Below are 22,637 nucleotides of genomic sequence, written 5' to 3' on the forward strand. Positions count from 1 at the left end.
TTCGTGACAGCCACCGTTTCCCTTTGTTGCACTGCACGGCACAGCCAGTCAATTTTACACCAACCAGCCAACCACTAGGGGAAATGGTATCCATTGCATTACCTATTGTTTCTCCCGTACGGAACCGTAGCGAGTTGCGTGCTTGCCCTGTGGCCCCGAGAGCCGTCCCCAAGCTTTTTTGCTTTTACTTTGCCGCCGTCTCGTGGCCTCTCTGGTTAGCAAATCTTCCCTGTATTTTTACTGCACCCCGCATCCGGCGCTTGGAGGCGGACGCTGTTAACGCGTCACGAGGTGGGCAGAAAAACATAGATCAAACTTCATTTTCGGGGGTGTGGCTAGGGCTGTCCGTTGGACCTGGCTGGCTGAGTGAGGCGCGCTCCCCTGACGACGATATTGTTTTGACCACGATGTTCGAAGCTGAGTGTTTCCTGGCTTCTATTTCCAGAATCTTAGCCAGGCGGTTGAGTGTTGTCACGCCCACATTCCGCGTGACCTTTAAGCTTCCAATTGCTATTTCATTGGTCAATTGTGCTGTCAGTTGCTTGTCCCTGTGCTTTGTTGTGGCTTGTAATAGAACGGTACGTAGTTTACATACCCTGAGATCTCAAAATCTGGGGAAGGTCAAGAAAAGGATCTTGGATCAAGAGCTTGGCTGGATTATCGGATCATGCCTTTACCAGGTTGAGATACAGTATGGTCTGAAAGTTGAGCCATTGGCTTACAACACCCAGGTCCCGTATCATCTCATCCTGGTTACCTTCTCGTAATGATGAATACTCGAATCTCTGACGTACTGTTCCACCATCGAAACCGTTATCTTGTCATCTCTAACGAGGGCCTTTGTCTCCACTCTGGACAATACGGTGCACTCCCAATGCCCCGTCCATGAATATCACGCCTCCACCATGAACCACTTGTTGACGACGGTTACGGGGCGTCACGAAGTTGTGTCCTTCGCTACAAATGCATCTCGAATATGTCTCCACCCAGCTGCCCTTTCAAGGCACCGTATGAGCGTTACGCTGCATGTGTGAATATGTAGAACCGTACCGTAGTGTTACCCACCTATTTTTCTCGAGCTTCCATTTGGCTTGGGCTTGTCGTAGAAGTTTCTATTTTTGTTCTTGCTACAGGTACCTTAGTTCATCACATCATCGACTGAATGGAAGCCGTCTTTTCCGGTCTTTTTTCAGAGAGATTACTCTGTACGCTCCTCGTGTTCATCATCAACTGCATATTCTTTCAAATTTCGGCAATAAAAAGTTCTTTTGAGCCAGATGATGAATTGCATAGAAAGTCAAATACGCACTGTTGTCATAATACGCTGGCACATGGTTGGTTTGCTTGAGTGACGGACCAATCAGCTCAACTCTCGACTAGCCAAACCTGGGGACAAACTGGCAAGCTTCGGCATAATATCAAAGAGGAATGTCACAATGTCAGTTCTGTTTCCTCATTGAGGACACTTGCTTGTCTACAAAAGACGTCAATTATCACTTCGTTCGGCGGTACGTATTCTGCAAGTACCTACGGTACCTTGCTGGTGTCTGGCTGGCCATTTTTAAGGTGCCACCAAGTGGAATGTTGGGGAAGAGTTTTCCTCGACGACGGCAGCTAGTGGCTGAGCGAGGGGCCCCCAGAACGCCTAGACACTGAGATTCCCTGAGGTGTCACAGGTGGTGAGCAATCAACTCCACCATCGAGGCCATGCGCTGCCCTGTTTGTGGGTATTGTTCTATCCATACCCGGCCGAACGTGCTGCCGGCCCCCGGAGATCCTCAGGTACCGTCCTCGTACCTTACTCTACTTGAGCCGCTTGCAGTGCCCGCTATCTGATCGGCTAACGACGCTATAACCAGATGGATTCGACCCAATGGAACTCATGCTTCTTTGGTACACCGTCCGGGGATCAGGGTCGCCCGTGCATGATCACGATAGCTTCATTGACCCTTTCTTTGACGAGTGACGGCTCGCCATGGAGATTAGAGCCCATACCTGGCGTCTTGCGGTGAGGGGGAAATAGTTAGCTTAGACGGACCGGAGCTCCAAATCACTACCCGGAGGACGCAGTCACAAAGAACGGAGCACTCTAACCAACAAATAGGGCCGGGGAGCTTTCCCTGACGGTGTTGACGAATGCTTTTTGTGGTACCTTGCCAATAGCTATGGTAAGGAGCTGTCACCGTATCCCAGCATCATATCACATCCATTCTTTCTGCTCTTCAAATTCGCATCGCGGGGCAGCCCCTCCTAACAGGTACACGCAAACCAACGGCACAGACACGTGTTGATTGCAAACGTGACCTTGTGCATTTTTTTTTAACTCAAGGTTTATGACGAGTCTTTACGGATATATTCAAAGCTGGAAAGAATTGTCAGAAATTAGTTGCTCGTCAAGTCCTGCTGTGTGTGGTTGAGTTAGGTATTGTAGCCAAGTACATGGTGTACATAAAGGCCAGTTTAGGTTGTCTCTTACACGCCGTCAACACCTCCCGTCAAGTTCCCCAGACAGGGTCCCGATTACTTACCCAAATGGCTCACCTTGACACCGTGCCGACGGCCCAAGCGTCTCCTAAAAGATACCTTACCTCGTCCATTCTATATCAGGTTGTACGCACCATTGATACCATGTTGCTTCTTCCATTGCGAGTCCAGAAAGAACTGTCCTTGAGCTTCTGAAGCTTAGCGAATGTCTGAGTAGAGATTGCCCAATCGGTGGTTTCGTCCCCTGTCTATCCACTCCTTGACAAAGTATCACGGCCTCGACAAGTCTACAAGTTACACCATCAACATCACACGGCATTCATTGGTACCGTAGACGAGGTTTCCTATGGATCACGAGGTTCGTGCCTGTATAACTATTCTTCCATTCAATGCTTCGTAATCTAAAACCCTTGTGCGAATTGCATCGGATATGTTTACCGCTCATCACGGCAATTAGGTCTATATTTGTCGAATGTATATACGTAATCTCCTTACATCTCGATACAGTGAAACGGGCTGAAAGGTCACGATGCCAGATGTTTAATTGCCAATGGCTTCTCGTCAAATATTGACGAGCTCCATTAAAGGTCATGTGTTGTACCCCTTGGAGCAGGGGATTAAACAAATTACGTACTAGTCTCGTTGCTTACAGGATACCAAAACCAACGTCTCAAAGCGATCTAGAAGCTAGGTCAAACTTGAACACTCCAACAACTCAACAAGACAGATTCCAAACATCCACTCCCGACTTTTCCGGTCGTCCCTCTTCCTTCCTGTGTCTCGCAATACGTCCGTGACTCTCTTTCTTGCTTTTTCTGCTTTTCCTAATTACAATACTTTTGTCTACGAACTGGAACAAGGACGAGGAACAACAAGTATAGACACAAGGTCCATACCTACCAGGTAAAAGTCAGGCACTGCGTATGGCCTTCTAGCCAAAGCTACGTTCGGTCCTCAAGAAGCCGTTCGCAAGTTCCTCCTGGTTTCTTTCCGAGACTCTTCTGACATGAAAAAACATATCGGTTCATGATGATGCTGGTTCTGCAAATCATAGCCGCGAAGTCGCAGGTGTATGATTGATCAACTTTACATATTACGTACCAACTTGTATCTCTTGGACATGTCATCTTTTGTGAGAAGGTAAGGCAATAGGAGCTTCTCGAGTTGTCTCTCTACTAGACAACGTGATATTGCTTGCACACCTTCTATGCCAGGCACAGGCTGGTTCCCTCAGAGACTGGCATATTCTTGCCGGGTTTAGTGAGCATTACCATATGGCCCTGCGGTGCATATTAAGTCAGCATGTATGTGCCGCGGTCCTTTTGAATGATCCAAATGCCAACTTTACATATATGAATCTTGACCAAGAAGATACATTACATGGTGGCAGGCTCACACGACTTCGGCAGAATATTGCCGAAGTCATAGTGGACAACATGGAATTTCTGAGTGTGACATTTATACCGCCAATGTCGTCATGAGCATTCAATGGTTGGAATAGGTTGCGGCAGGATCATAACTGTGATCGAGACGATGGGTGGCGACGAGTAAGCCAAGACTGGGGTTATTCGAGCACGATGAGGGGACAAATGGCCGCCCACCACTCGGTTTCAAGCATTCTGTTCTGAAGCGCGCCTCTACTGTAGAATGGACGTGACATGATGGGATACGGAGAATGAGACTAATACTCCTTATTGTCTCAGAGCTTTACTGCATAACGCTCACAATATGTCCCTGACCACGGCCCAGTATTTGTTCAAGAAAATGTCATGAGGATGACTTTATCCAATGGCTCTGCATGAGAAATGATGATAACAGTTCCATTTCGCATTCTCAAAGCTCCTCCTGTACTTTGCAGTAAGAGGCTCGATGATGGTTGTCTATGGAGGGTGCACGTGACGATAGTTGCTGGTGAACTCATCGGCTAAACCAGGGTGGTGTAAGTGGAGCACCCAAGCAACTTCCAAAGAAAAATTACTCCCATGACATCGTGACGCCCAACGTCAACGCCAACTCATCAACCAGTCATCGAGAGAACATATTTTCTTATCGGGCGGAGATTTGTCAACATCGCTTATCTCACCAGATTCTTTCAGCAATTACGATATATTCACAAGCCTTGTGATTTGGGCTGCGACTATTCGGCAATCCCTTCTCCACCAAAAGCTCTTCAACAGCTCTTAATACCTTCACAATCGACTACTCGATACACAACACCTTCAGCTATTCAAGATGGTTACTCTTACCGAGGTTGAGGACGAGCACTTCCAGCACCCTCAGGCTGGTCCCGATGTTGAGGAGGACGATGACGACTACTCCGATACTGGTAATTAACAACCCCGCGCCTTTAATCGCGATATTGTCCATGCTAACAACGCCCGTAGACTCCGAGATTTCCAACGAGTCCGACTACGATCCTTCAGAAGAGACTTTCGCTGAGCGACTATACGCACTGCGCGACATCGTCCCCCCAACTACTCGCTCATGGATCTCCGGCAAGGCCAACACCATCGGTAACGCTGCCTGGAGCGTTCTCTCTTTCAGTGGCAAGGGCGCTTGGGTGCTCACCACCTCTGCCCTGTTCTTTGGTGTTCCCTTCGCTTTGTCTTTCGCCGAGGATCAACAGCTCACTGCTATGGAGCAAGAGTACAACATGCGACAAAGCGGCAGTGAACTTCTGACCGCTGGCTCCGAACAGAGCACCGCTGACCAAGTTGGCGCCGCCCTCGATGGCAAGCCTGCCCAACCTTCTCTGTAAACAAATAAGTTGGAGTCACGCAATCAAAAAACCTTGACCTTACGTTTCTGCGTATGAGGATATCTTAGACAGTGCCTTTTGTTGCCAGGCGCAGTCATTATTGGGCCGGAAAATACGGCTTCCCATGTGTACAATAATTGTTTACGGCGTATATGGCCGATGAAGACCTATGATGGATGCAACTGGGTTTGACCGGGAGGAATGAGAAGCGCAACGCATCCACGGCGCATGGTTACCGGTGTAAAGTATAAGATGGGGTTGGTAATGGCTGCGATCTCATCTCCAGGAAAGGCGGTTTCACATGTATTTCGTCACATCAGAACTGTATCATTGATGACATGTGTGAGCTTTATATAAACCACAGCTTGTTCTGCCTTCGTATTGTGCATTGCTTGAGACAATAACGATGAATGGGAAAGTCACGGAATGTGATGAAATTGAAAAGAAGCTTCTAGTCATAGCAACTCGTTCGACCAAGTGTGTTGCTCTTAATGTTTTCGATGATTGTGATGATGTAGGATCTCCATCAAGTTCAGGGTAGGTGTTCTGGTTGACACTAACTTTCGTGGTAATGGATAGATGAGTATCAATTCTCTCAGTTACACCCTGACAGACTAACTAGAAACTCTACATATTCCCAGCTAACGCTGAATAAGTAGCTGTCACGAAAAACGAACAAAGCCAACCATGGACTTTGTTGGACTGCCAAAGATAGAGGTTGTTTAAACTCCACGTTCCATGTTTTTGACACTGACGATACGCAAGCTTCACGCCCATTTGACTGGGAGCATCTCACGCCGTGCTCTCCATGAGGTATGGCTACGTAAAAAGGAGACAGACAACACCGATCTAGAAGATCCTCTGATCGTCATGCCTGAAGGGAAACATGATTACAACCTGCAAACGTTAGTCTTGCCTCCATCGATTGGCAGTCACAGGATTAGACACAAGCTAACTACACTTCACAGCTTCTTCCCGCTTTTCAGCAGTTACATATATAACCTTATCACGGATGAGGAATCTGTTCGAGATACTACCAAATGTGTATTGACAGACTTTCTCAATGATGGCGTCTGCTATCTCGAGCTTCGAACAACACCACGCGCCACGCCTCAACTCTCAGCAGAGCAGTACATCTCAATCCTTCTTGACACAATCTCGTCATTTGAGTCCCAGAACCCTCAGCTACACACTCGTTTGATCCTCGCTGTCGATCGGCGACACACCCCTGAGCAGGCTGCTTTCACCCTTGAGCTTGCTCTGACATACCGTGAGCAGGGAGTCGTTGGCTTGGATCTCTGCGGTGATCCAACAGCGAGGCCAGCAGGCGAGATAAGTGTCTTCACTCCTGTGTTCTTAGAGGCAAAAAAGAAGGGCTTAGGGATTACGGTTCACTTTGCTGAAGCTGAGGCGAGTGGGTCGAAGGAGGAGTTGAGTACGCTGCTCTCTTGGGAACCGGGCAGGCTGGGACATGTGATTTGGGAGGATGAAGAGACCAAGAAGGAGATCACAAAGAGAGCGTTGTGTCTCGAGTTATGCCTGAGCTGCAATGTCAGAGCCGGGATGGTGTTGGGCGGCTTCGAAGGCCACCACTTTGGGCACTGGAGAGGTGTCAACGGCCCTAAGATCTCACTCAGCGTAAGTTACTGAACTTGTGTTCATGAAAGGGAGAAACATAAAGATTGACAATGATCATAGACTGATGATGTGGGCGTGTTCGGAAGCCCCTTGTCTAACGAATATAGACTCGTCGCGGAACATTTTGGCCTTGATCGTCAGGCTATATGTGAGCTTGCGCGACAACCTATTGATGGCATATTTGGAGGCGAACGGGAGAAAGAAAGGCTGAGAAATATCATGTGGACACAGTGAGCTTGACAGCTGCTATCGCCATTGCACAGAGGTGTTATGCTGTAGTGCCCGAAGCTTGCATATTACCATGGCCATAGAGTCAGAAGACTTTGAGACCCTTCAACTGAGAGAGAAAATAAAAGTAGTCGCATAGCCTGCTATGTTTATCTTAAAATTTGTCCACAGTTATCCAAGTTTATCCTCAACTTGTTTAAGAATTTTCATCACTTTGGACTGAGTTATTGTGACATCGCTAGGAGGCCAATGGATGCGGTATGAATATCGACGTCATCATTTAGGCATAAGCTATTAGAAAAGTGTCTACTCTAGTGAAGTTGTGTTTACTAGCAAGGCGTATTGCATCGCCCACGAACAGCTATCGAGCGGTTGAAGCATCAATAGTTAATTCATACTGCTGTGACTCGCTAACAAGGTATGAGGAGAGAAGTTGATATCAAAGCCAAATCAGGAGCATCTCGTGTTCTTCCATCGCATTACATATGGAAACGACCCTGCCCATTAACGCCGTACTTTTTTTGGTTGTCGTCTCAATCTGAAACGTTAACGTTAACCCCATCGGTAAACATCCAAGTCGTGTTCGTCCAAGTTTCCGTAGCTTCATCATCAATGCATGCCAACTGGCGGAGTCTCAAGGTCAACACCTTCAACCCTGGCGCGCTCACCATCGCTCTGGCGGATGAGATTGAGGAAATAACGAGAGGCGCGCTCACTCTCGCCCTTGACCTTGATAGTCTCCTCTCGCTTTGCGCTCAAGTCCTTGAGGCTTTGGTCAAGGCCGACCCGAAGGTTGTCGGCGGGAATGCGGAGGACCTTGCGAACGGAAGAGGAGATACGAGAGGAGTTGGAGTGAACATAATCCAACTCAGTAAGCTGAGTGGAGATCTTTGTAGCAAGGCGAGGAGGCAGAGAGTTGGGAATCTGCTGCAGAACATAGGCGGAGGCAGCAACAGCTATTAACAATTAGTGACTTGGCATTCTTGAAAGTTACATGGTTCACTTACCAGCCACGAGAATGCCAGGAATGATGAGCTGGCGTAGGTTCTCGTTGCTCAAGATGCGAGTTGCTGTGATAGCCTGATCCATCCACGTGTTCATACCAATCATCCGGGGTACAACGGCGCCGGCAACTGTAAGAGCCATACCAGTGCCAGCAAACTTTTCCTGTCGCTGTAACAAGGTAGTCCAGTCGACAAAGTCGATCAGTTCTGTGGGAATATCGACCTGGCGAGCAAGAGCATCTCGCTTGCGTCGGAACATAACATCAGGTCGGAATTGGAGGTTCTGGAACTCATCACCAACGTGCAGGATACCCAGTTGCTTGATAGCATTGACGCCATACACGGTTTTTCTACGAGCATACTCTTCGCAGTTCGAAACAGAATCTGCAATGCGAGACAGCATAGCTTCCTTGAGATCCTCTGCATATTGGAAAGCATTCCAGATACCGGGGTAGGGTACATCGTAGTGGCTGCTTCCAGAGTGGAGAATGGCCGAGTTAAGAGTGTTTCGAGTGTAGTCATAGACGTCCTTGCATGTTTCCTCAACGTTGGCATCAACTGACTCGCTTACTTCGGTCTTTGCCCTTCGACTGGATTCCAACTGAGGTTCAAGCTCTTTCAACTCCTGGGTCACTCGCTCCAGTTCCGATTGAGCAACTTCCTGGTTGACATTTGCAAGAGTGTTGACATCATTCAAGATGTTGAGCAGATATGTCCGAGCAGGTGCAAGCTTCGATCGCGCACGCTTCTCAAGCACGAATCTTCGCAGCGATTGCTCCAGAGCCTCGAAGTCTCGCACCTTGTCAAGATCCTTACCCTTACCCTTGTCATCACCATCACCAGGATCACCACTGCCTCCACTTGAACTACCGCTGCCACCAGGGCCGCCAGGAGGCGAGGGGCCGACAGGGATGGCGTTGCTGGATACGAAATGCACAAGCTCGGAGGACTCCTTGTGGGTTCGGGGACTGAGACCGGCAACCTGATCAAGAACCATCTTCTCACATCGCTTTTTGTCTCGGATAACATCGAATCCGTTAACAACAATAAAAATATATGCCTTCTCAGCAGCAGCAGCCCAAATAAACTCCTTGGCAGACTGTGTAAAGTGATTGGCAGCGGAAACCACGAACACAACCACATCGATCTCCTCCTGCCGGGCAAAGATGGCAGTCGTTTTGGTTGTATCGGAGTTAAGGCCAGGAGCGTCGATCAAGGCAATATCCACCACGCCATTGTTCAAGAGAGATTCGTCAATGCTTCGGCTATCCTTGACGTAGATCTTGCACTGAGTGTAAGTCTCGTTGTCGATGACGATGTTCTCGAGTTCCTTTAGTGAGAAAACATCGTAGGTCGACTCATCGTTTCGGTCGTAGGGTACGTTCTTATGCACTGCATGTACCTCTTCCACACCAGAGTTCTCCCTAGCATCAAGCACCTCACAAAAGATAGCAGTGCAAGGCTGCTGATCCTCAGGAAGAACCTTTCGACGGAGTAAAGCATTGCAGAAAGTTGACTTGCCAGCATTGAGATCGCCTGTGATAAGAACCTTGCTTGCAGTATCCTCGATTCGTTCACGGAGAGCTAGTAGATGTTTGATGCTGGAACTGATTTTGCCGTCGAGGAGCGATGCAATGGAGCTCTTTTCCAATGAATGCACAAGCTCGGTCTGGTGGAGAGCACCGAGCTTGAGATCTAGCTTCAAAATAGAGAACTCTTGAGCAATTTGTGGTGAAACAAGTCGGGGCTCGGGTGTGGATCGATTCTCAGCGGCTCGACTCGATTCGGCGGAACCGTCTTCGACCGTCGTCATGGCACGTCTTAAACCAGGGTTTCGGAAGGAGGATGAGCCTTTGCCTTCCATACCCGTGTGGGCATGGGCAAAGGCGGGCCGTGAGGAGTGTTCGGAGGAGTCGCGGCGAGCTCGTTGAACGGAAGGATAATGTGCGGGCCAGGAAGCATTCATTTCTTGTAAATTTTGAAGCAGTTCGAGCACCTTGTTGATGGAACGACCGAGGGTAGCACGGTGAGCATTATACCACATCTGGTGCACAGCACCCGACGCAGGCCGGTCGTGATGCATTGCCATATCCCATGCTGCGGCGGAACTCATGGAACGCTCATCGCCAGCTATACTTCCACCGTAGCCTGAGTCGACGTCAAGCATGCTCTGGAGACGGGCAGCATGTTCAGATGTCATACCATTTCCGACAGTCATATATTGGACCCGAGAAGAGGACGAGTTTGTGGGTGGCGGAGAAGAGTGGTTGCTGGTGGGCGCGTCGGAATGGCCATGATCGTTGTCACCGTCAGAATCGGGTTCCTGGTGCAGTCGGGCCTTGCCCTTTCCGTTACCGCTGAAATAATCTTGGCTCATGTTGAATCGGTCCTTAGCAGTTCGAGCGGCATATTTTGGATGAGAAGCGAGGGGAAGAAAATATCCTTGGAACCGTGATGTCGATGTAATTATGGCGGTCGGTTGGAGAGGCGAATAAGAATCATTGACAAGTCAGTCGAACGACCCATTTCTGCATGATTTTTGCTACGTACCGATTCCCGATTTGATTGGCGAAATCTGGAGACTTTTGGCGCTTGGACCAAGCGGGCTCTTATCGTGCCGTATCGTGCAAGCAAAGCGGTCTTTCAAGGTTGGCCCAGTCCGATTACGTAGTGTCGGGACATCCGTAGCGCGACCAGGCCATCGACTCTTACCACGCATCTGGATCAAGGCTTGATCTCTTCTCGCTGCCTTGTGCGTTTCTGCCTCCTACTTATTTACTATTCGCAAGGACTCTTCCCCTATACCGACTCTTCGACCTCTCTTTACCAAGAACTACCCTCTTTCATCCGTCAACCACCACTACCCCCGCACATCATGAATGTAAGAACAGCGGTGTCGTGCGACAATGCGGCGCGCCCATGATGGCTAATTCGCTCACGATATAGATCCTCGAATGGGCATTCGGAAAGCGCATGACGCCCGCGGAGCGTCTACGCAAGAACCAGCGCATGCTAGATAAGGCCATCCGTGAACTTGATCAGATGCGCGTCAAGCTGGAGAAGCAAGAGAAGACCCTTATTCAACAAATCAAAACGAGCGCCAAGAATGGACAGATGGGAGCTTGCAAGATTCAGGCCAAGGATTTGGTCCGCACGAGACGATACGTCGAAAAGTTTTACAGCATGCGCAGTCAATTACAAAAGATTTCGCTTCGCCTTCAGGTAATTGCATACATTGGATATGAGCGTAGACCAGAGGCTGACCGAATTCGACACAGACATACAGAACGAACGAACAAATGATGCAGGCTATGAAGGGCGCTACCATGGCATTGGGAAGCATGAATAAATCGATGAATCTTCCCCAGCTTCAACGAATCGCCATGGAGTTTGAACGCGAAAACGATATCATGGACCAACGACAAGAGATGATGGACGATGCCATTGATGATGCTATGGATGTGGGAATTGAAGAAGAAGGCGATGAGGTGGTAGAACAAGTCTTGGAAGAGATTGGTGTGGACTTTAACCAGGCAGTAAGTCATAAAAGTGATGCTACGCAAGCCTTGTCGCTAATACAGTCACAGCTCGGTGAAACACCTACCGCTCTGGGAACTGCGGCGGTACCTGAGGGTAAGATCGCTCAGGCGGTTGGTGGCGGAGGCGGCGGCGGCGGCGGTGGTGACCCTGTTGACGACGACCTGCAAGCAAGACTGGATAGTTTGCGAAAATAGACGAGCTGACAGGGCTTCCTTGAAGCCTTAGGAGTTTTGTTTCAGTGATAACCGCCATATCAGTTTAAAGGAGGGTACGCTACCATTATTCGGACCCTTCAGCCCACAGAAGATGGCCATATGTCCGATGTCATGATCGATCTTTGGCCATAGGAAGAAGGAAGGGAGCTTCATGGTACTATGTTTGTTCCGGTGCATTGGTGTCTGGAGAATTGTCTTACAAATCATCAGCTTTGCAGTTTTTCTGTGCTTTATAGAAAACAATACTCGCTGCTTGTCAGGCCTGTTGAAAACGTGGGCAACGCTTGACCAACTTGTCAGTCGATTTGCGTCTACTTCAGTTTGTGTTGATATACTCGCACTATTATAAACATCCTCAATTTGGATGATGGGTAAAGTAGAGTCTATTGGATCACACAAAACGGTATCATTTGCAATAAACAGGCAACCTATCTGAGTATGGCTTTGACGGCAGTCCCAGACCTCCACGTGTACAGCCGGCAACGGCTTTGGGGAAAAGAAGCTGGCCGTATGAGAACGGATTTGATCTTAGGAAAAATTAACCCCGAGCCTGTTAGCTTCATCTGACTGACGGCAGAGCGATTGTGGGATTATTTAGATGCTAGTTTCGGATGTCTCGGGGCGAGGATGGCTTCCCTCGCACCGACTTATTGTTGGAAACACATATCAAACGTGTCAATAACTAACACGCAAAATCAGGGTCCAGTTAATATGCGTTTCCTAGAGCTGATTCATTGCTAAGATCGGCACATCCATTTCTATTGAAACCCAAAGCCGAGAATCGCAAATTTGCCCAAGATCCATTTGCCTGCACAGCGCTAAACAGCGCGGTCGTGAGCCAGTAAACGTCACTCGCCCGTGGATACGTCAGTGGCCAACAGCCAGACACAGCGCACAATCAGATCTTGAGGCACGTCCAGCTTAAGCGCAGCCCCCCGCCCCCACTGACGCTCACCAATCCGCCCCGTTACACCAGCTGCAGTGCGTCAGGTAGCTCCGCCCTCCACTCCATCCATTCACCTCTGGTTCCAGTACTTTATTAGCCCAGCTAATTCATCCAACGAAACGTTCTACAGCAACCTTGCCAACTCTTCATCAACTACGGCACGACTTTCTGTAGACTCACTGGCTTGTATTAAGCCTTAACTTGACCCGCTTACCTTGCAGGACGTCCCTCTCTGTCCTCTGAATACTTTCCAGTTCAACTCTCCAGTGTTGAAATAGTCTTTCCACATTCAGCGCCAGGTACGTTCGTTTGCTGCTCTCTTCAACTTATTGCACTGCTTTATTGGAAGAACTATTAAGTTACTTCGACACATGTGTTCCCTCTGTTCTTAGCCCCAGCCGCAGTATGATCCTGTTTATTGGACTCGTGGATTATCAGATCTATATGATTACCTATTCCCCGCCAGCGCAGCCGCTTCCCTTGTGGCGTCTACGTCACGTTTCTTGAATTACGATGCGCTCAGCATCATGCCTCTGCCTTACAGCCAACGGTTGACACGGTTCATTGGTGCTGCATCGAGTTTAAGTACGGCCCTGTCCCCGCCGTCCGATAGTCCCAATGGTGTGAACTGTGGTCATCTCCAACAACTATCACTGGGGTGACGACAGAAGTCAAACTTATCAGTCCGCACGCTTAGCTACATCATCAACGTTTTCCTTACAACCTGCACGCACTCATTGCTCTATTCCTATTCTCGTTTATTTATCATCCTTGGCGACATAGAATGATGCTCTCGGTTCATCCTCTCTAACTCTTACAGGTCCGCCTTGCGCTGACGAATTAAACACGCCAAGCTGGTCTCGACCAGCACCCCGCCCCCTACCCTTACCACGACGGTATACTTCCACAGCTACCGCAACGTTCGCGTGTAGCGATTCTACAAAGCCCTACTCCGACGATAATAGAACCGATACCGAGCTTCAGCCTTCCACAGCATCAACAGTGCTGACGTTCCCTCTGCGCAACACCACCCAGTATTCTCTTGTCCCTAACACAAGCTGGCGAGCAACAAGCGTCGCAGTCTCTCCTCGACTGGAGGAAGTCTGCTGAATAGAATGTTTGGCGGCAGTTCCAACAACTCAGCGGGCAACAAATCCGAGAGCGATTCAAAATCCGATAAATCCCCTTCTCCCGAACCTGGCCCAGGCCCCAGCGCTCCGGCTCCAATTAAGACAACTGATCAGGCTGCAAGCGGTGAAAAGCGCAGTGGAAATGGCAGCCCTCCCACTCGACAGGATACCGGTGGATCGACCGACAAGAAACGCAGAAGTAGCAGCGTCAGTAGTCGGGCTAGCAGTCTTCTTGCGTCCGCCAAAAACTCGCTCAACTTCTCCCAGAGCAGTCGCAGTGGGGGCTCTGAAGTGAGCTCCCAGACACCTCTCCAGAAGCTTGGCAAACAGGATCCCGCTCTTGCAGTACCCCAGGGTCAACATAATAACTCTGCTGGAGAATCCATGCCGGGTCCCAAGTCTACGTTTCGCGTTGGTGTTTGGGAAGATAGGAACAAGAAATGCCGTCGCACTATGGAAGACACTCATGCCTTTCTCTATAATTTTGTGCAGACTCCAGCCTTAAATGATGTGTCTTTAAAGGATAAGCCTGAAGGTGAGGATCGGGAATCAGTTTCCTCCGACATGGTTGAGTCAGACAATGGTTATTTTGCTATCTTCGACGGACATGCTGGTACATTTGCAGCCGACTGGTGTGGGAAAAAGCTGCACCTCATTCTTGAGGACATCATACGCAAGAACCCCAACGCTCTGATTCCTGAAGTCTTAGACCAGGCCTTCACGGCCGCTGATGCACAGTTGGAAAAGCTGCCGCTAAAGAACAGTGGTTGCACTGCAGCTGTTGCAGTCTTACGCTGGGAGGATCGAGCGTCGAATGATCGATCAGCCATCAAGTCCGCTAGGCCGGAAGAGCCTGTTGAAATGGATAAAGCAAAAGATGGAGCTTCGAATGACGAGGCAACCAAAGCTACAAATTCAAAAGGAAAGGGTAGCGGACGACAGAGGGTACTGTATACCGCAAATGTTGGTGATGCCCGCATCATTCTTTGCCGAGGTGGAAAGGCCCTGAGACTTTCTTACGACCACAAGGGCAGTGACGAAGTCGAGGGTAAAAGAATCGCCGCCGCCGGAGGCCTGATTCTCAATAACCGCGTCAACGGCGTTCTGGCTGTAACCCGGGCTCTTGGTGATGCCTACATGAAGAAGCTTGTCACGGGTCACCCCTATACCACCGAGACGGTCATTCAGGCTGATAGTGACGAGTTCATTATCATTGCTTGTGACGGAGTAAGTTGAGCCTCAAATGCAAGTGGAAACCACGAGATGCTAACAACCACAGATTTGGGACGTATGTAGTGACCAGGAAGCGGTTGATCTCGTGCGCAATGTTGAGGATCCCATATCGGCCTCGAAGCAGCTTGTTGACTATGCACTAAACCGCTTCAGCACTGACAACCTGTCTTGCATGGTCGTCCGACTGGACCAGAACAAGGAGGCTGCAGTCGAGGTGGAAGGTGCAGCGTCCCAGGTCAGTGAGGCAGACAAGATTGTCAGCGAGACTAAACAAAAGATTGCAGACGGTAGCACGCCCGCCGTCGGTGTATCAGCGACTAGCAACGCGCCCCAATCCGAACCCCCTATAGCTGTTCAAGAAGGGAATTTTGTGCCAACTTCACTGGATGAAGTGGTTACAGAGGAGCCTCCTCATGTTGCAGATCCAAAATCGGATGAGGTCCCTATATTGAATAAGGCGGCTGTTGAAGAGGCCCGCAAGGATAAGCCAGCCGCAGACAAGCCGGCGGAAGAGAAGCCCGCTGGGCAGGCATAGTTCAAATACACTGGGTAGACATGAGGCACTATGGACACACCCCAGACTACTTATTTGGTCTCAGAGCAAGAGCTTCATCATTCAGTGAGAACGGGATACGGATCTAGCGGGTTGTTCGTCTCTCCACCTGGACCATTCCCCATCTCCTTGGATCAAGGCTTGTAAAGTGCGGTGATATGATGTGCATGCAAGGTGCTGTGATGGGATTCATGTCTTGAGTGGGTTTACACAGAGCTGAAAGGAGCTTGATCAGCCTTGAGTTGTTTCTATAGGTTAGCTGAGGAGCGCCCTCGTACATGCGAAAGGAGGGGTGACACTGCTGATGCAGTACAATGGTGTATTGATAATAACATGATTACGACTTGGAACAAGAGTCGATCTTTCGAGTTCATTCTTTGTATCTGATACTTGTTGCTAGGTTATATATGCATTGCCATCTACTGTCATAAGCCAGCTATGCCTCTCTATATCCGTGCTGTAACGTTGATGTACAATCTTGTCAGGCTTGTGCAGCCGAGGCGGCTCGTGTTGAATACTTTGATTAAAGTAGGTATGGATCCCACTATTTGTTCTAGGATGCTTCCACTGAGCTTCCATCCTTCTAGTCAAGGGATAGACTGGTACGGATACTGAATCGCTAGTTTGGCGTCAAGCTCCATTCTATTGACTGCAAGTGATTGGCAATTACAGCGTCACCCACTATGTTGCAGACAGTCGTAATTGGGACCAACCAAACAATCTCCTGCAGCTCATAATATCGTTCAGCGTAGACGACTCCGTCGCAGAATGTCGCGTGCTCACGGTTGTATTCTGACACTGACGTATGTTGACAAGGCGACGGGTTCTGCTTCCAAACGTTCCGGAGTCGGTAAAACCAACGCCAAAATGTGTTTATGTTAACTTAGATTGGGGGTGGAGAAGCCGGGGCGGGAGAGGATGTTACTTTGTTGCTGGAGTGGGTGGCTTTGATCTACCAGAATTGGAACTCTGGATCAAACTTAGATTGATTTTGATAGAGGACGAGTATTGAACTCTGCGAGTCATGATGATCTCTTTTATTGTCTGGCTGTTTTGCATCATAACTATGTCTTCATACATAAGATACCTATGTTCACATATGTGTACTTCGTACGAGGCGACAAGAGAGATGAGGCTAAATCGTCATCTCGTCTAGTTGTCGTCGTTTCGTTTCATGACACAGCTCTTTTCGTCTATGTACAAGCTACTTTGAGTTGATGTTTACTGTCTCGTCAAAATTTCTTGGTTCTGTCATGCAGCCAACCCTAAGTCGTCGCTCAGTAGCACTGTATCGCTTTGTGTTTTGTAACTTTGTGTGATGGCCTACTAGTTAGTTCTGGATTGGGTTGGTTGTCTTGGTATACCCGATCCCTGACGGGAACCCAAGGCGCTATTCATCATTCATTCCAGCGCGAGACTCCCTTTTTGGCTGGCGCGCAATTTGCACTCTAATGGTCAACATTGGAGTAATTGATTGACATTTTATTTATGTCATAATTGGGATGATTTATCAGGCGTTGGCGTGCCATATTCTTTTCCTTTTTCTTTCTTTTCGAGTGGTGCCATGCTTTTCTTCTTCTTTTGTTTGAGTATATGTCTCGGCCCATGATGCGAAAAAGCACCTGTTGTGCGTTGCCCGGCCTTATTTGCTGCTGCTGAACTTAATAACTCTACCCATCGATTGATCGACACCTCAACCTGGGGGGACTTGCAACGGTCCTCTACAGAAGACGTGTTTTTGGAAGAAACAGAACCAAAGTTGGAGAGTGAAACTTTCGTTCTTCCCAGTGATTGTTGGATAAACTTGGCAGATACACAAAAGACACACAAACAACGCAAACTGGCAATAGGCCAACACAATTCTACTTATTGGGTTCATGGTTATTATCTTATTAAATATACCGAGATCCATGTCAACTGGACAGCCTTGCCCCTGAAATCTGGTGCTGCCCGCCCCTTGACCCGCAGGTCCTAAGGTAAAGGAACCCACCCACCAATTCCCACCCGCCAAACCTCATCCAGTCGCCAGGCATCTCGACTCGAAACGACCCCGAATTATACTGGAGTGGACTAGCTCTACTACCCTCTCGACTGATTTGGCAGATTCCCCCGTCTTTCGGGAGAGCTTCATTTCTAGTTGTTCTCTTTCTTTCCCTTTCGCCTTTGCCTTTCCGACTTCGTCCTTGAATCTCGACCGACCTGGAGCATCTTTGCTCGACCCATTTGCAGCTGCTTTTGTGCTTCTGCTTGCCTTTCCTTTATCTCCTTTCTATCAATTAATTTTTCGACCTTGCATGTCGGCGGCGTCAATTTAGCCTTTCCAGCTCCCGCTCTTTTCTCCCGCTTTGTCTCTCTTTGATCTACTCGTAACGGAGACACCATGTCGTTGAATGGGTTGGACGATCCAAAGGTTCAGGAAGCCCACGAGGCCGCTGTCGCCGAACCGGGAGGATGGTACGTTTAACAATCGTTCTGATATGCTGGAAATGAACGGTCAGCTAAATATTCAGGTTCCTCCTCAAGTATGCGAGTCGCGATGAAGTCGAATTGTTAGGTCGCGGCTCTGGCGGCGTGGTCGAAGTGCGCAATAATGTCGCTGGATACGAGGAAACGAGCCCTCTCTACGGTTTCTTGAGATATCGAAGAAGGAACGTGGTAATTAAGTACCTGCCTGAAGATTGCTCTCGTCTTATTCAAGGTCCGTCCCCATTTTCTCCCCCTGCCTAGACATGTCCGTTCGCGGCTTGATACACTGACACGTTTTCGATATACAGCGAGAGTAGCTGTTCACTTTAACGCCGTCTGCGACCGATTCTCACCCTACGATACCATTTTCGAAATTACCGAAGCCAAGGAACTCAAGGATACGAAACTATCGGCTGCGTGCTCTCTGCATGCCGCTTCAGGGTCAAATTCATCATCCTCAAGCTCGTTACGCCGAAGACGATTGATGGAGATCGCAGAGGAGGAGGAAGAGGAGCAGCAACAACGCGCCACAAAACGCCAATCAGTTGCCGAGGACAACGAAGACGGTGATATTCGACCTAAGACAGCCAAGACAAGTCATGACACTGTCTTGCCTACGGAGACAGTCACGCTAAACTCAGAGCTTGCCGCATCTCCAGAGCATAGCAAATTCACTGACGCTTCAACATCTGAGGTACCCAACTTCGTTGGCGCTGATGACAGGCCCGTTTCTCCTTCTCAATCAGAAGCACAGCCGCGAATGTCATCGCAATCAGGCCGACCCGACTTGTATTCCTATTCATCATACAACTACGGAAAGCCTAAAGTGAAGCTTGGACCGCGCCCCTCGCTTGATACAAACGGAAGACCACGCACTGCCGGCGCATATCGCCCTGTTTCTCAGATGCCTTCCGGCTTTAAGTTGTTTGGCAAGGGCTCTAAAAAAGAGAAGAATAGGGACGGCCCCGCCACCGCCGAGGATACTTCTGTCGAGGACAAAGACACAGTGACTGAACAGGATGGACTACAAATTGTGCATACAGAACTCACCCGCCCCGCAACAAGCTCTGGAGTATCTATCCCTGGCTCTCCTGTGTTGCCTATGCCTCCACCCGCCAAACCGACCATTTCACCGGAAAAGGCGAGATTAATGAAGGCTATGAAGCTCCGAGAGAAAAAGAAGGCGAATATGGCAGCCGAGGTGGCAGGTGCTCCGTCACCTCCTCTCGAATCCCCCGGACCTAGCGATGGCGATTCATCTACAGACCGAGTAGAGGATCATGAAACTCAACACGAAACGGAATCCGACCACCCATCCATCTCAAATGCCGACTCAGGTATTGGATTGGATGCGTCTTCCGCGTCCATGAATAATGATCAAACTTCCGATCTTGCTCAGACCGATTCTCACCCTGATAGCCCAGTCATTGCATCTTCCGAACCAGAGATATCTACCAAGGCATCTTCGCTTTCCGAATCAACGGACGAAACCCTGCACCCAAAGTACGAAGATGAACATGATCTGGACGAAGATGAGAAGGTTGAGAATGTCGAAGCCTCTAATACACAAACAAGTGAAGAAATTGCTACCGCTGAAGAGTTGACGCCAGTGATTGACTCCCTTCCAAGCAAGGACGAGGAGAAGATTGAGGATACAACGCCAGAGCCTTTACCAGAGACTGACACCAACATTTCAGCTCTGGAAACAGCAGTCTCTGTTACTAGCAGCCAGCCCACAGCGGACCATACTCCTGACGCATTGGAGACAACTGAGGTTTCGGCCAACATCAGCAAAGTGGACGAGCCGCTATCCCCCACCATTGGCACATCCAAGATCCTCAAGTCGAAGTTCTCGACTCAGGACCTGAAGACGGAACCAAGTCCAGCCTCTAATTCCCCTAACCGAAGTACTCGCGAGAATAGCCCCATCATCGTAACAGAAAAGGATGAGGAGGAGGAAAATAATGAGGAGCTGCCCGAAACAAAGCAGCACAAGCGCAAGACCAATATCGAGCCTATCAAAACGGACTTTGCCGAAGACAAGGACCGTCTTTCTGACGATGAGGACTTGATGGAGGAGCTGCATAGCGCGACTCTTCATGAGGCGAAACCGATGACTGTTGCTAAGAGCCCTGTCACTCCAGTTTTCCCTAGCCCAACGAAGGGCGAACGATCTCCGACCATCGTCCGCACCGTCTCGAACCCTGTCCATGGCAAGCTTCTTGCCCCTGGCGATGTCACCACAAGCTCAGCGCGATCTGTAAGCTCAGGAGCTGCTTACTTGCACAAGGTTGCCCAACAGCCTAATGGACCCAGCCTGACTAGGAAGTCTACTGTGGGATCAAGTATCTCGCAACGTATCAAGGCTCTTGAAAAGCTCTCAGCCAGCACTGGTGAGAGTACTCTCAGTCCTACACCTACTCCCTCAAGCCGAGAGAGACCATCTTCGGCATTCTTCTCTGTGCGAAGAAGTCGCGAGCCCACTCGATCTCCATCTATTGCGGATCGAGCTAGCTCTTTCAACCGCCAAAATCTGCGAACACCACCTTCACGATCTGGTTCTCGAGACGAGTCACCTGATAGAGCTAGAAAATCTCACAGGGAGCGCTCGAACTCGGTTGCCAGTCGCTTGTCTAAGTTTGAATCACATGCGCAAGAGAACGGCGGCTCGCCTGAGTCAATCTCGGTCACTGCTAGAATAGTACGAGATCCGAGCCAGAACGCAGCGAAATCACTCGAACCACCAAAAGATCCATCAGAGTTCAACCCAGTGGAACTTAAGGAGTCCCCTCTCTTGGTAGACCACCAGAAGGCCTCACCAGTATGGACCCCTGCAGCGCTTGAGCATTCTAAGGAGACCATTCTTGAGCGTCGTATGTCTAAGGAAGGCCGTCGATCAGAGTCGAAGAGTCGAGATAAGGAAGACCACTCTCGACGGTCTTCCCTAAGTGTCGTGAAGGATTTCATTAACGACCGCCGCAAGTCTCTCACTTCGCCATCGTCTGATGCAGGTGGTGCCAAGGGTTCACAGTCTCCCACCCGCCCTCCTTCAACTCACCAGGGCAAGCGGCTTTCAATCAGCAGCCGACGGTCATCCATCAGCCGCGACAGGGACAACGTACTGTCCCCTACAGCTACTACTGAGAGCTCAGCCTCTGGCGACGAAACTAAGTCAAACAGTGAGAAGAAGAAGTCAAGGGCTGGTCGATTCATGCGTCGTCTCTCATCCCTTTCCAGTTCACGTGGCAAGACTACGCCCCCTACAATCCTCTCGCCAACTGTGCACGAGGAGATGGCAGAGCCTGTTCGACCTGCGACTACTGCCGGCCCCCCCTCCATCGTGTCCTACATGGGTGATGTCAATGTGCAGTTTCCTGACAACCTTCTCTGGAAGCGACGTAACATGTGTTTGGACTCTCAGGGTTTCCTCATTTTGAGCGCTCTCCCGGCTCAGAGCAGCCGCACCGCTCAAGGTACGAAGCGCTACCACATGAGTGACTTCCGATCTCCCTACATCCCTGATGTCGAGGTCCAGGAGTTGCCCAACAGCGTTGTCCTAGACTTGGTTGACGGTAGTAGCGTGCAACTGGCGTGCATGGACCGTTCCGGACAGATGGGTATTCTTGACAGTAAGTGTCGCCGATTTGCGTGGGTTTATAACATATGCTAACAACTGAAACAGTCCTTCAAGAGGCCCACGCCAGACACGCTACCTCATTCAGTCTGTGATTTGATGCCCAGATCTTTGCCGCAGCGTCTGAGACGAGTCTACGGTACCATCAAACGCGAGCCACATGTTCGCCCCCATTCGTCCATTTTCTCTGTTACATATAGATGGCAATCATCTTGCCGCCCGCCACAAACCGCCTTCCACGTCTCGCGATACGTTAACGGCCTTACGACACCCCACCCATCTACATCTTGGCTTCAGAGTGTATACTACCGGCTTGAGTGTCTGATAAACCGCCAGATGTTTCTTTCTACACTTTATGTCGAGGATTCTCACCTTCCTCGACGTTCCTGCCAGACGTTGTATATTCCCTTTTAAACACGCTCATCTCTGGAGCCTTTCACATAATTTTCTATTTGTGTTCTCTTCACATGTTCAACTATGTACGCATGATACCACACACTTTCCCCTTTCATCGAGTAGCCCCAACGGCTTTCTTTTTCTTTTTCTTTTTTTTCTTTCTTTTTTTTGTACCCATTTCTATTTCACACATACGAGCCTTGTTTGTGTTATTATTATTATTCTTCTTCTTGACACCTGTTGTTTGCTATTTTTACCCGCATAGTCTGTCGGTTCTCCTCGTCTCGCGAGGACATTCATCAATGCAAAAGGGAGGGGAAGGGGGAGGTTGGATAGGCGGTGGAGGTTATTCTGATTTTGTTAGGGACGGAGAGAAGGAGGTTAGTCGAAAATGGGTCAGACCAGTGTAGAA

At 49.3% G+C, this 22,637-nt stretch overlaps 6 protein-coding genes across 6 annotated transcripts; 5 read left to right on the plus strand and 1 right to left on the minus strand.

Annotated features, from left to right (window-relative positions):
* Positions 1-4,445: 4,445 nt before the first annotated feature.
* Positions 4,446-5,714, plus strand: FOBCDRAFT_189828 (mitochondrial outer membrane translocase complex, subunit Tom22). Its single transcript, XM_031190251.3, has 2 exons — positions 4,446-4,810; positions 4,869-5,714. The coding sequence occupies exons 1-2, from the start codon at positions 4,717-4,719 to the stop codon at positions 5,240-5,242; spliced, it is 468 nt and encodes a 155-aa protein (XP_031034236.2). The 5' UTR covers positions 4,446-4,716; the 3' UTR covers positions 5,243-5,714.
* Positions 5,715-6,112: 398 nt separating this feature from the next.
* Positions 6,113-7,114, plus strand: FOBCDRAFT_144685 (uncharacterized protein; the record flags this gene model as incomplete). The annotated part of the gene is made up of 2 exons (XM_059608195.1): positions 6,113-6,880; positions 6,941-7,114. 2 exons carry the CDS (start codon positions 6,113-6,115, stop codon positions 7,112-7,114), a joined length of 942 nt encoding a protein of 313 aa, XP_059465837.1.
* A 248-nt stretch (positions 7,115-7,362) lies between these two features.
* Positions 7,363-10,589, minus strand: FOBCDRAFT_168296 (uncharacterized protein). Its single transcript, XM_031190253.3, has 2 exons — positions 8,116-10,589; positions 7,363-8,064 (listed from the first exon to the last, which is right to left on the minus strand). The coding sequence occupies exons 1-2, from the start codon at positions 10,487-10,489 to the stop codon at positions 7,718-7,720; spliced, it is 2,721 nt and encodes a 906-aa protein (XP_031034238.2). The 5' UTR covers positions 10,490-10,589; the 3' UTR covers positions 7,363-7,717.
* Positions 10,590-10,987: 398 nt separating this feature from the next.
* FOBCDRAFT_279358 (ESCRT-III subunit protein DID4) lies at positions 10,988-11,846 on the plus strand (the record flags this gene model as incomplete). The annotated part of the gene is made up of 4 exons (XM_031190255.2): positions 10,988-10,993; positions 11,059-11,334; positions 11,391-11,648; positions 11,700-11,846. The coding sequence occupies 4 exons, from the start codon at positions 10,988-10,990 to the stop codon at positions 11,844-11,846; spliced, it is 687 nt and encodes a 228-aa protein (XP_031034240.1).
* Positions 11,847-13,609: 1,763 nt separating this feature from the next.
* On the plus strand, positions 13,610-16,084 carry FOBCDRAFT_52979 (phosphatase 2C-like domain-containing protein). The gene is made up of 2 exons (XM_031190258.3): positions 13,610-15,170; positions 15,223-16,084. Exons 1-2 carry the CDS (start codon positions 13,929-13,931, stop codon positions 15,709-15,711), a joined length of 1,731 nt encoding a protein of 576 aa, XP_031034243.2. The 5' UTR covers positions 13,610-13,928; the 3' UTR covers positions 15,712-16,084.
* Positions 16,085-18,109: 2,025 nt separating this feature from the next.
* FOBCDRAFT_298588 (uncharacterized protein) lies at positions 18,110-22,324 on the plus strand (the record flags this gene model as incomplete). Its single annotated transcript, XM_031190262.3, has 4 exons — positions 18,110-18,183; positions 18,240-18,427; positions 18,504-21,824; positions 21,878-22,324. The coding sequence occupies 4 exons, from the start codon at positions 18,110-18,112 to the stop codon at positions 21,922-21,924; spliced, it is 3,630 nt and encodes a 1,209-aa protein (XP_031034247.2). The 3' UTR covers positions 21,925-22,324.
* Between the last annotated feature and the right edge of the window lie 313 nt (positions 22,325-22,637).

This window comes from Fusarium oxysporum, chromosome IX, assembly GCF_013085055.1.
Source record: "Fusarium oxysporum Fo47 chromosome IX, complete sequence".
Taxonomy (NCBI): Eukaryota; Fungi; Ascomycota; class Sordariomycetes; order Hypocreales; family Nectriaceae; genus Fusarium; species Fusarium oxysporum.